Source organism: Mesitornis unicolor, unplaced genomic scaffold (assembly GCF_000695765.1).
Source record: "Mesitornis unicolor isolate BGI_N332 unplaced genomic scaffold, ASM69576v1 scaffold18915, whole genome shotgun sequence".
Lineage (NCBI taxonomy): Eukaryota > Metazoa > Chordata > Aves > Mesitornithiformes > Mesitornithidae > Mesitornis > Mesitornis unicolor.
Genome location: NW_010183684.1, coordinates 72,236 through 83,392, shown reverse-complemented (window position 1 = coordinate 83,392; position 11,157 = coordinate 72,236). Strand labels below are relative to the sequence as shown.

The 11,157-nt window shown below is 38.2% G+C and overlaps 1 protein-coding gene across 1 annotated transcript in view; it reads left to right on the top strand.

Moving 5' to 3' along the window:
* The first annotated feature begins 62 nt into the window (after window positions 1–62).
* ACAD11 (acyl-CoA dehydrogenase family, member 11) overlaps window positions 63–11,157 on the top strand; it is a 28,137-nt gene continuing 17,042 nt past the window's right edge. The window contains exons 1-12 of the mRNA XM_010184239.1: window positions 63–133; window positions 1,879–1,978; window positions 2,213–2,338; window positions 2,862–3,023; window positions 3,482–3,646; window positions 5,004–5,151; window positions 5,733–5,854; window positions 7,142–7,248; window positions 7,391–7,514; window positions 9,162–9,239; window positions 9,646–9,784; window positions 9,897–10,004. Of these exons, the coding sequence (XP_010182541.1) occupies window positions 63–133; window positions 1,879–1,978; window positions 2,213–2,338; window positions 2,862–3,023; window positions 3,482–3,646; window positions 5,004–5,151; window positions 5,733–5,854; window positions 7,142–7,248; window positions 7,391–7,514; window positions 9,162–9,239; window positions 9,646–9,784; window positions 9,897–10,004 (1,450 nt within the window). The remainder of the gene's footprint in view (window positions 134–1,878; window positions 1,979–2,212; window positions 2,339–2,861; window positions 3,024–3,481; window positions 3,647–5,003; window positions 5,152–5,732; window positions 5,855–7,141; window positions 7,249–7,390; window positions 7,515–9,161; window positions 9,240–9,645; window positions 9,785–9,896; window positions 10,005–11,157) is intronic.

The window sequence follows — 11,157 nt, the reverse complement described above, 5'->3', positions numbered from 1 at the left end:
TGGCTGTTGACACCGGCCGAGGGCCCTCGCCTGTGGGACGCGCTGAGGAGCGTAGGCCCGAAATGTGCCTCTGTGGGCTAAGGAAAGAGGGGCCGTGGCTTCGCTCACTGCCTGGCAGGAACGGTGGGCAGAGGTAGGACCCTTTGCCCTGGGGATGGCGGACAGCAGCCATTGAAGGGAACCACTCGTCCCTTGAACGGCTGGAGAAGTCAAAGTTCGTTTGGAGAAGTCACAGTTCGTGGTGGCGGCAAAGGTGACCCTTAGCACAGGCAGACCCGCGGCTGCAATTGGCCCTCTGCAGGCAGGCGATGTATTGGGTGAGCGTCCCGCTGTCCTCAGAAAAAAAACACGCCCACCATGGTGCACTCAGTTGGAGTATGTGCATGGTCATTTTATTGCCTACTCATAAATCTCGATTTATCTGATGGCTCTTGAATTGCACAACAAATCATAATGTTCAGAAGCACATACATGGCTTAAGAAATCAATTTAAAAAGTCTTAAGCTATTGTCAGGTTGGCAAATCTGTGAGAACAGCATAAGGCTGTGCTGAGATTCCCATTAACACCCTCGAAGCAGTGTGTCCCACCAGTGGGGTGCTACCCCCAGGCTCCAAAGCCGCTGTTGCACAGAACACCTAGTTCGTTTGCATTCAGCAAATTAGTGGTGTGGCTGCATGACTTCAGCTCAGGAGCTATTAAAAGTCAAGTTAATCTAAAAATACATAATTAATTCCTTTGCAAAGATGAAATTGACTGCTTTATCTGCAGCTACCAATAAGAAACAGTAAACAATTTTTAACTATCTTCTGATGCAAATATAAAACATCCATTGAATCCTCAGCTGTACTCTAATCCTGTGTGTCCTTCAATCGAGGAGACCTTAGGAAAGGCCTCAGGGAGTAGCTCATAGTAAAATATGCTAAAATATTGCTAGTATTTATGCTTTTACTACTTTGTCTTGCAGTTGCACCTCAAGACTTTAAACAATCTAAATCTTTTTTGTGCCAGGCAGTGTACTTGCCTGTGCAGTATGGTTGTTCAACTGTATTACAGACTATGCCCTAACTGCCTTAGGAATGAAATTGTCATGGGGGGCGTGAGGGCAAAAGTTCACTTGATTTTGATTTACTGATAGTTGTCCAATCTTTCATTGGACTAGGTCAGATTGCATCTTGTAAATGACCCAGAATGAGGAGAGGAAGGCATGTAGATTAGCACAGAACATGAGGAAAATAAGCATCAATTAGCCTGACTGGAATAGAATGGACAAGGTTTTATGAAAGCTTTAACTAGGTTGTCCTTCTCTTTTACACATGTATGTGATTGAAATATCTAATTTCTGTGATTCTTTGTCACTGCAATGTTCATTCTTTAAAAATTTACAGTTACTATAGACAGTCCCTTAAGCACACCATATGTATGTGAGGCTTGATACTAGAATCCGTCAGTTATTTGGAGAGCTTTCTCTATGCTTACATTATTCAAAACACAATTAAGGGCTAGAGTGAATTCTGTTCCATTTACTTTCCTCTAAATCAGAAAGCTTTAAAGTTAGTATCTACTGCATACCTTGAAAAAAATAACAATGTCTCTTTAGGGAGGAGAGGTAAATGCTGTCTCCATTTCACAGGACAAATTGAGTATCTATGACCTCTCCGCAGTGAAAGAAGCCACCTTTCTTATAGGTGGGAGTACCACCTCTGGTGTCTGATTTTGTAGGCTATCGTTTGCATCCCAGCTCTTGAGAAGAACACTTTCCCCTGTCTTGTCATTTTGTTCAGGCCAAATCACAGTCACATTTTGCATAATTTCTGTTAAAAGTTTGCAAATTTGTAAGAACTTGTATTTGTAAGTAACTATAATCTTTCTCTTTGTAGCTCAGGCCAGTCAAATCCAACCTTTCATCTTCAGAAGGGTGGGCAGGCTTATGTGCTCAGGAAGAAGCCCCATGGCCCCCTTCTACCTGGAGCTCACAAGGTAAGTAACAGTCTTCAGCAAGCTCCAAGCACTTTGTACAGCAGGTGGATAAGTGCTATTCATGGTGGTGTGGGACATTGTTGAATGTGTCTAGAAATGCAATAAATTGCTGGATCGTTTCCAGTTTTCTGTGCTGTTCACATAACTAAACAATTAAGAGGATGCATTGTCATTCGCTGTACTCAGTTATGTTTGGGAGCTTTTTGTTGAACCTACGTTCTGTGTCTTCTTCAGGTCGACAGAGAGTATCGTGTGCAAAAAGCCTTATTTTCAGCTGGATTTCCAGTGCCTGAGCCCTTGTTGTATTGCACTGATGTTTCGGTCATTGGAACAGAATTTTATGTAATGCAGCATGTGCAGGTTGGTCGTCCAGTATGAGAGATTTTTTTCTTTCTACTACAAACTGCTTTTAAATTGTCTAAAACCTTTCTGTTAGAGCTTTATCCAGGGTTACTAAGCTTTGTGATATAGACATAGATAATCCTCTGATATTTTTAAGAAATGCTAGCTATCAGAGATTCTCACTGATTTCAACTTCTCTAGCACTTATTTCCCACTTTGTTGAAATTTTCAGATCAGTTTTAACCTCTGTTTTTAAGCTTGAGGATATCTGGATTGAGTGCTCGAATTCAGACTTTCATCTGCTGAATATATCTGTTATTTTAATTGCCTTCCAATAGATATCCTATATACTAATGATCTGAGATTGCTGTGAATTCCTTCATTTGTCTTTGGCAAGGAATAAAATAAATGGGGAAGGAGTTTTTGATTGCATGGGGAGTTTAGGTTCACTGCATTTGTTTTTGCCACTGAAATGTATAGCTTTATTTCTCTTCATCTGATGTGTACACCTCACCAAATATCTGATTTACGATGTTTCCAGGGTCGCATCTTCCGAGACCTCTCACTGCCTGAAGTGGGCCCAGCAGAGCGCTCTGCGTTGTATATTGCAATGATAGAAACTTTGGCCCTGTTGCACTCCTTTGATTTACAGTCATTGGGACTACAAGGATATGGCAGAGGACCAGGATACTGCAGAAGACAGGTACAGTTCTCAAAAAATTCTCTTGTTTTGTCAGGTCTTGGAAGATTTATACGATTTACAAGTTAAATCGTTAATTATTAATGACTTGTAACAGTAACCATCATATTTTAGCTATTAAACACCTTCAATTAGCGCAATTATTTGTGCACAGTATTAATTTACTACTACGTTCAGATCAAGTCTGTAATCCTGTACTGAGGAAATGGTATTCATTCACTTTTGGAATAATAGTAGATTTAGGCTATGTAAATAGGATGGAAATAGAAAATAGAGGTAGTCTTTGTTGCATCTTTTGATCTCGCAGTTCGCATTTGCAAATGCAAAGGTACTGGGTTTTAATGAATTTACAGGTAACATGGTAATAGTCAAAGCCCAGAAGCAGGTGCTTCAGAATTTTGCGCTCTTGAAAAACTTGTGCATCAGTTGGAAAAGGTGTTGAAGTGTTTGTATTGCTTTAGGTATCGACTTGGAAAAGACAGTATGATGCAGCTGCTCATACAGATATTCCTGCCATGAACAAGCTGGCTGAGTGGTTAGCAAACAACTTGCCACCTGATGATAATGAAGAAAGTCTGATTCATGGGGACTTTAGAATCGACAACATAATCTTCCACCCAACAGAGGTATTTGAAACATGTTTGTGCAGATTTAGTTTTTGTTTGTATTCCTACCATGTAATGAGACACATAAGTGCATATTTTAGTGCATGATACATCTTTGAAAGGAACAGTGGAGAACTTTTCTCTATACTCTGTGTATGGTGTTTAGGTGCCTAATACAGTCCTGGTTTTCATTGCAGGAGCTAGTTACTCAATTTATTCATTAGCTCTAGTCACTACCTCAGAGTTCAGGAACAAAATATTTTATATGCATAAATCCTGTTGAATTCAGTGCAACTTTAGGACATACTGAAGGCTCACTTCGTTTAACTACATAGCATCTGATCCAAAGCCCTTTGAAATCTGTGGTATGGCTTCAATTAACAACAGTGACTTTTGGAACAGGAACTGAATGCTTGGGATGTGATACTAGTGGAAGCAAAGAAAAATCTGGCAAAGCTGCTTAGTTACAGATCACTCATAGAGCACAGGGACCCCAAAAGTTCCTCATTCATCTTTAGGAAAGAGGAATATATTTCTTCTAGTTTGGGGAAATAAATGTGTGTTACCTGTCTATCAACATAATTGCATTTTCAGTACTTTTTTCCATGCTATTTGCTCTGTTGTAACGAGAAGATATGCCTGTGATTTGTGGCTGAGACTACAAAGCAACAGATCCCAGGGATTCCCACTGTTGTGCATGGAACAGTTGATAGACACTGTCTGTAGGCTTAAATGTGCTGATTGACTCCCTGAGCAGAGAATCTGGCAATTTCAGGGACTCTCCCAGCTGGACTGTAAGAATTCATCAGAATGACAGTTTGGGGAGTCTCAGCCCATCCAGCTGAAGAGACCACTGCAAGGATGCTTGCAGCAGAGGCTCATGTCACTATCTGGCAGTGATTGACTGTCCTGTCTAAGAAATTCAGTTCTCCACATAGGTGTTAATCTGTGCATAATATTGTGATAAATTAGTTTTTTTAACGTATGCGCAGTCCATGAGTATCTGTGCAACAGGACTGGAAAAAACCCACAACTGTCAATACTCCTATTCTTTAGGATATTTCATTTCAATCATATTTTGACTAGAAGAGTTTAGAAGTTTCTGACAGGAAGAATGCTACTCAGGAGTGTATAATTTAAAACAGATTTTCATTGGAAAAATGCCTGGTTTTCTGCCACTATGTGAATGCTAATTTTCTGCGGATCCTTACATAGTGCTTAAAGGAAGTGGTGTTGCTGTAGATGGGTGCAGTGCATGTTTTTAATTTTAAACACATAGTAACCAAATATAGCTGTTGGATATTAAGTGGTTTGTACATTTGTGGATGGAGAGAATTTGTCTTGTAGCATTCACTTGAGGTTTTTATTTTTATTTAAGGCTCGTGTTTTGGCAGTGCTGGACTGGGAACTTTCAACTGCTGGTCACCCTTTAGCAGATTTAGCATATGCTGTTCAATTCTACTTTTGGCCTACATCTATTAAGGACCTCGGTCAAGGAACTGTCTTGGGTTTCAAAGACACCATAGGTATGAAACTAGTCTTTTTGTTGAATTCTAGGGTTGATTTCTATTTGATATGTTACCTTTATAAAAATTTTAAAAGGGTAAATTAATAAGCACATGATTTTGCACTTGAAAAGAACTTTTCCATAGTTTTCTTTGTTGTAGGAAACATGCTGATAGTGAGTTTTAAGGTATTCCTGTTTTAACAAGCTGTGGCTTAGCCACAGTATGCTGCTTCTGTAAGAGTTTGTTTTAAACCTTTCTTAAAAGATTATGGAAGAAAACTGAAATATAAATGTAAATTTATCATTTATTTTAAAAAATAAAAAGATACCCACTGCCCCGCTGTGGTGAAATTAATTTTCCTGACTGGAGTGGCTGTGAGGGGCGGTGTGAAGTGTTATGCTCATCTGTTAATTCTGACAACTCTTATTTCTTTTTGGCTCTACGTATCACACTTCGGTCATGAGAAATGATAGATCACGTTTTTTACTATGTAAATGGCATATCTCATAAAGCTGAAGAGCTGTTCAAATGTTTGAAGAATAAGGTGGAAAAAACCATAAAATGTTGAGTATTCTAAAATATATTGGTTTTTTTTGTAGAAACTCCTTCATTTGAAGAACTGGTTTCCACTTACTGCCGCTGCCGGGGTATTAGCACTACTTTATCCAACTTAAATTTTTTTCTTGCTTTGTCATATTTTAAAATGGCAGCAATAGCCCAGGTAATGACTGATAACTCTCTAAGATACAATTCTTGCTACTTAAAGTACATAGTGTTAGATATAGCTGGCTTCTTTGGAAAGAAGGCTAAAAATGAAAAAAATGTGTATATGTGGCTTTTTTGTATTGATGTTCCAGTATGCAGGCAATTTTGTCATTAACTTTTTGTACTCTGGTTAATTTAAATCCTGTATTACAGAGAAACAAAGATCTTCCAGTACTTAAAGGGAGCCTACAGGAGAGATGGAGAGGATCTCTTTATCATGGAGTGTAGTGATAGGATGACAGGTAATGGTTTTAAACTGAAGGAGGGTAGATTTAGATTAGATACTAGGAAGAAAATTCTTCACTCTGAGGGTGGTGAGACACTGGCACAGGTTGCCCAGAGAAGCTGTGCATGCGCTCTCCCTGGAAGTGTTCAACGCCAGGTTAGATGGGGCTTTGAGCAACCTGGTGTAGTGGGAGATGTCCTTGCCCATGGCAGGATGGTCCCTTAAGGTCCCTTCCAACCCAAACCATGCTGTGATTCTGTGATCTTTTTAAGTTTCTGCAGCTCTCATGAAAGTAGATAGCAGAATAAAGAAATAACATCCTGTTGGTGCCACTCTCAGATAAAAAAGGCTGTGTTGTGAATTTAGCTTATTATGAGCATAGGAGGCCAATCTTGAGATGTGATTATAGGATAAAATAAGTTTCCTTGATTCACTGTTAACAGAATCATTGAATCATTGAATACCAGGTTGGAAGGGACCACAAGGATCATCTAGTCCAGCCTCAACAGAAGTAACTGTTTAATTAGGTATTCAGCCATTGTAGGGCATAAGTCTACTTTAATGAGTTGCAGCATGAGATCAGCACCCCAAATGTGGAATAAGCGACTTGGAGTAAGAGTGAATATGTGGACAGTAAATTTAGTTGTGGATAGTAATCATATGTGTATACTGTTGTCAGTTGGCTTAAGGGACAGGCTGGACATCCTTGCGGTATCATGTGCAGACATTTCTTTTTTCTTATTTTTTTCCTCTACTGCTTTTTGTGATTTGCCTTTGGTTTAACTGTGGTATGCCTTTTTTTTTTTTTTTTTCCTCTTGTGCCCCATGCATCTCCATTATATCAGAAACAGGTCAAAAACCTGTATTAACATATCACAGTAAAAAAGTCTGGGTGCTAATTTTTTCCTTTTAAGAATGTGTGCGTTTAAGTGTTACTTTCACAGTTGAAGAAATCACTATTAAAGAGACAATTTTAAGTGCATAATTATACCATATGTGCCTTTCTTTTGTTTTTAGGGTGTATATGCTAGATACCTCATTGGAAATGCTTCTGCAGAAAATAGTCATGAATTCGCTAAGATTGTGAATCCTTTGGCAGAGAGAGGGTTAGAGCTCTCAAAAAGGTAAGAGTGCTCTGAGCTACCGGTCAAAGGCAAGACAAAGCTTTTACAACATCTTCGCTTATTTGAAAGCCTGTATAAGGCGGCTTATATTATAATGAGGGGAAATCTGGTCTTACTTGGTGTTGCATTGAATGTTCTTTAGGTCATCTTTCAGCAGCATCCATCACAGCATTTCTGGAGAGCTGTTCCATCAAAGTAGGAAAGGCCAAGAAATTTTGCTGAAGGTCAAGCAGTTCATGAAGCAGCACATATATCCAGTTGAGAAGGTAAAAGCTATTCATAAACCTGTTTATAAATGAGCATTTTATGACTAGAGTTTATAAAAGATGTAAAACTATTTAACAGAAGTCATGTCCTATTTTGTTTTTCAAAACAGCCTTATTTTCATGGAGTGGTGTTTGTGGCATTGCAAAATATTAACAGAAACCCTTATAGTCTGCATTTTTTTCAGAATTAAAATATGTACATTGTCAATGAAAGTTAAGAGTTGTTTTTCAAACTTTTTAAAGTTTAAGAATGACGTTTTTTAAAAGAAGAATTACCTTTAAAAAATATTTGCCAAAAGATGTTTAACAAAAACCTAGAACTCTTATGTGCTAAATGGAAAGATGCTTCATAAAAAAAATGGAAACTGCTGTTTTTAACCAAAGTTGACTGTTTCTGTTTCTTGCCTTATTTTTTAAGGTGTGGCTTTTATGACAAAAAATGGTATTCCATAATGTATCAATGTAGCCTCATTCCTGAATATATCAGATACCAATGAAGGTTTGAAATCAGATAATGAAATATCCACACAAGTCCCTAATTAGTGGAAGGGAAAATGAGATGACACGTTCTACTTCTTAGCCTAGGGACATTCAAAATTTTCCACTTAGAAAGTTGGTTCAACTTTTAGCCCTGTGGAAGCACGGATGACTTTTGTTGCAGAAATTTTTTTTTTGGCTTTTGGATTATTTTTTCTTTCCTTTCAGTCAGGCAGAAATGCAGAGAACGTAAGAATTTAAAAGATTTATGAATGCAACTGCATCACAAGGAGGGGTTGAGAGCAGAAACTCTTGATACGTTCAGTTTCTTAAAAGTCTGTCTGTAACTAATTTTGGATTGTTCAAGGAAGCCTTGCAATAATTAAAGTACTTGCTTTAAAAATAAACGAACCACAAATAGCCATGCAGGTTTTGCAGATAAGTAGTGTTGTGTAACAGGGATTGTGAATCAGGACTTCAGAATTTGTCATATTGTGTGATTCTCAGAAGGCAACACTACTTTTGGTCATTTAAAAGCCAGTTCTGGGCTAGCCTTGAAGTGCTGGGCCTCACTAAAACATGCTTGTGAAAATACTAGGATTGCTGAATACAGTTTTACTTAGTACTCTTCACTGGTGCTTGGAATGACTGCTTACATAATCTGTTAAGGAATTATTTTGACAGGAAAAGAAAAAATATTTTTTGTGTTTTTCTCAGTTAAAAAGAGATTAACTGGCTTATATATCTGAATGTTGTGATGGGTAACCTGAATCTTAAGTACATCAGGCTTTTATTAGCTGTTTTACTTTTGGATTCGTGCCTCCTGTGTGCTATTGGTAACAGTTACTTCTGTCATTAGAAGACACTCACTTTCTACCGTCATCATGACATACTTTAAACCGTGCCAAATCATTTCCCTGTATGAAATAAGGTGCTGATTGGGGTCATCTCCATGAGACATTTAAAGGCTTGCAAAACAAATAGATTGGAGTTTGATTTTCAGTTATATTTTTAATTTTATAATGTCACAAATTATGTAGTAGAACTCTGTGTTGAGTGTTTTTTTATTGGTTTCCTGGGGTGTAGGGCTGGAAAAGACACCATGTTGTTTCTTGTGTATGTTTAATGTGTTCATAATTTAAACAGCATCTTTTTAATTGTTTCTCTAAGGAAATAATAAAATATTATGCTGAATATGGAAATACTGAGGAAAAATGGAAGAAACCACCAGTGCTTGAGAGACTGAAGGTATGAGATAATAAATATTCTTGAGCACACTAACAGTAAAATAAACAGGCACTGGTGTAGAGCGTAAGGATGTTTGGCATATGCAGCTGGAGAAGTTAATCTGCATGGAAAGAAACAGTGTAAGGAACATGAAAGGAAAGGAAGGAGGAAGTGTGTGAAAGGAGGTGAGAGATAAGAATGAGCAAGGAGAAAAGCAGAAGTGAGTTCTGTGAGAGGTATGTCTGAAGTTAAGTCAAAGACTACACCTATTGAAAATAGCTATTGAAAAAGAGGCATCGGATATATTGGATAGTATATTAGGCAGGCAGGAAGAAAATGGGCAGCAAGCCAGATCGATCGATCTATCTATTTATTTATTTATTTAAGATTTGTTGCTAATGTTTTTCTCTGCTTATTCTTTCAACAGGAAATGGCCAAAGCAGAAGGTCTGTGGAACCTTTTTCTCCCAGATGTCAGTGGTCTCAGCCAGCTTGACTATGCACTGATAGCTGAAGAGACAGGGAAATGCTTCTTTGCTCCTGAGGTTTTTAACTGTCAGGCACCAGGTTAGCAATCCTGTCCTGTGACTACATCACTGAGAGCATTAAAAAGTGGGGCTTCTTACACATTACGAGTTGTGTGTCTCAAGAAGTGAACATGACTGCTGATTTCTTACAGACACTGGAAACATGGAGGTCCTGCACATGTATGGGACTGAAGAGCAAAAGAAGGAGTGGCTGGAGCCTCTCCTGGAAGGGAAGATTAGTTCTTGCTTCTGCATGACAGGTAAGTTGTTCTCTGGAAGAAAGTTAGAGGCAACTGGCAGAAATTTCACATGGCATATGCTAAAAGTACAGAACTACAAGTTGTTACGTGTTAATGAATTAAGACAGAAAAGTTCCACTGTGTCTGTAAATGTGTTTGAATATGAAATAGTCTGAGGTGTCAGTGCAAAATGAAGCACCCTTGCTGCCTTTCCCTGATAGTTACCATTTTTCTTGGTAGTTACAATAATTAGTATTTGCTTTCCATATATTTTCAGTTTATTTTTAGTACCAGTAGAATACATTTTATTGCATCAAGCAGGTTTACAGTACAACTTAACGTTTTTTCGTTACGTGCTTTGGCGTTCTCTAAAAACATCTGATTAGGTACAAGTATGATTGTTGTGATTAAGGTTGTGTAGTTTTGCAGTATGTCTTACATAGTGGTTTTAAGACATAACTTGAAAATGTCTCACAAAACACACAATATACTTGATTTGTGTCTGTAGTTCAGCATTATACTCATTTTTGCTCTTGAAAGCTTGTGACATTCAGCATCTCTGGAAGGCCTGGCCCTTAATATAGGAAGGTAGCTTTTGCACATGTGATATCGAAATCTTGATCTGTGTCCGCAGGAGTTGAGAGAACTTAGCCTTGCAGAGTTGGACCCTTATTTTGCAAATTCTGTTTCACTGTGTTCCTCAAGAGGAAAGAGGTGCTTTTGCTTTAAAAAAGATGGCCTATAAAAGAAGTTAAGGGTGGAAGGAGAGAGGAAGAATCTTTCCTCTTCCAAACAATCATTGATGACATTTTGCTGGCAACTTTGTGTAACCGATGTCATAAACCATTACAAAAGTAGTTTAAATCTCTTTATTTTCACTTGAGAATAGCCTAAAGGGGAAAAAAGGCTGAGGACAGTTATCTAAATGTACATTGGAAGGGAGAAGGGTTTTAAAACATAAGAGAAGGAAGAAGGCCATTGACTATAAAGAGGAGTCTGAGTCCAAAAGCAAGTAAGTTTAAACAGGGTATAAGTAACAGATTGTTAGATAACAGAACGCCTTTGACCACCAGCAGAGTGAAATTCTGAAAGCAGCTTTTCTACTGGGAGCAAAACAGTGTTACTATCAACAGAGTATATCTAGATCCCTATATTTGTGGAGGTCGTACTATCT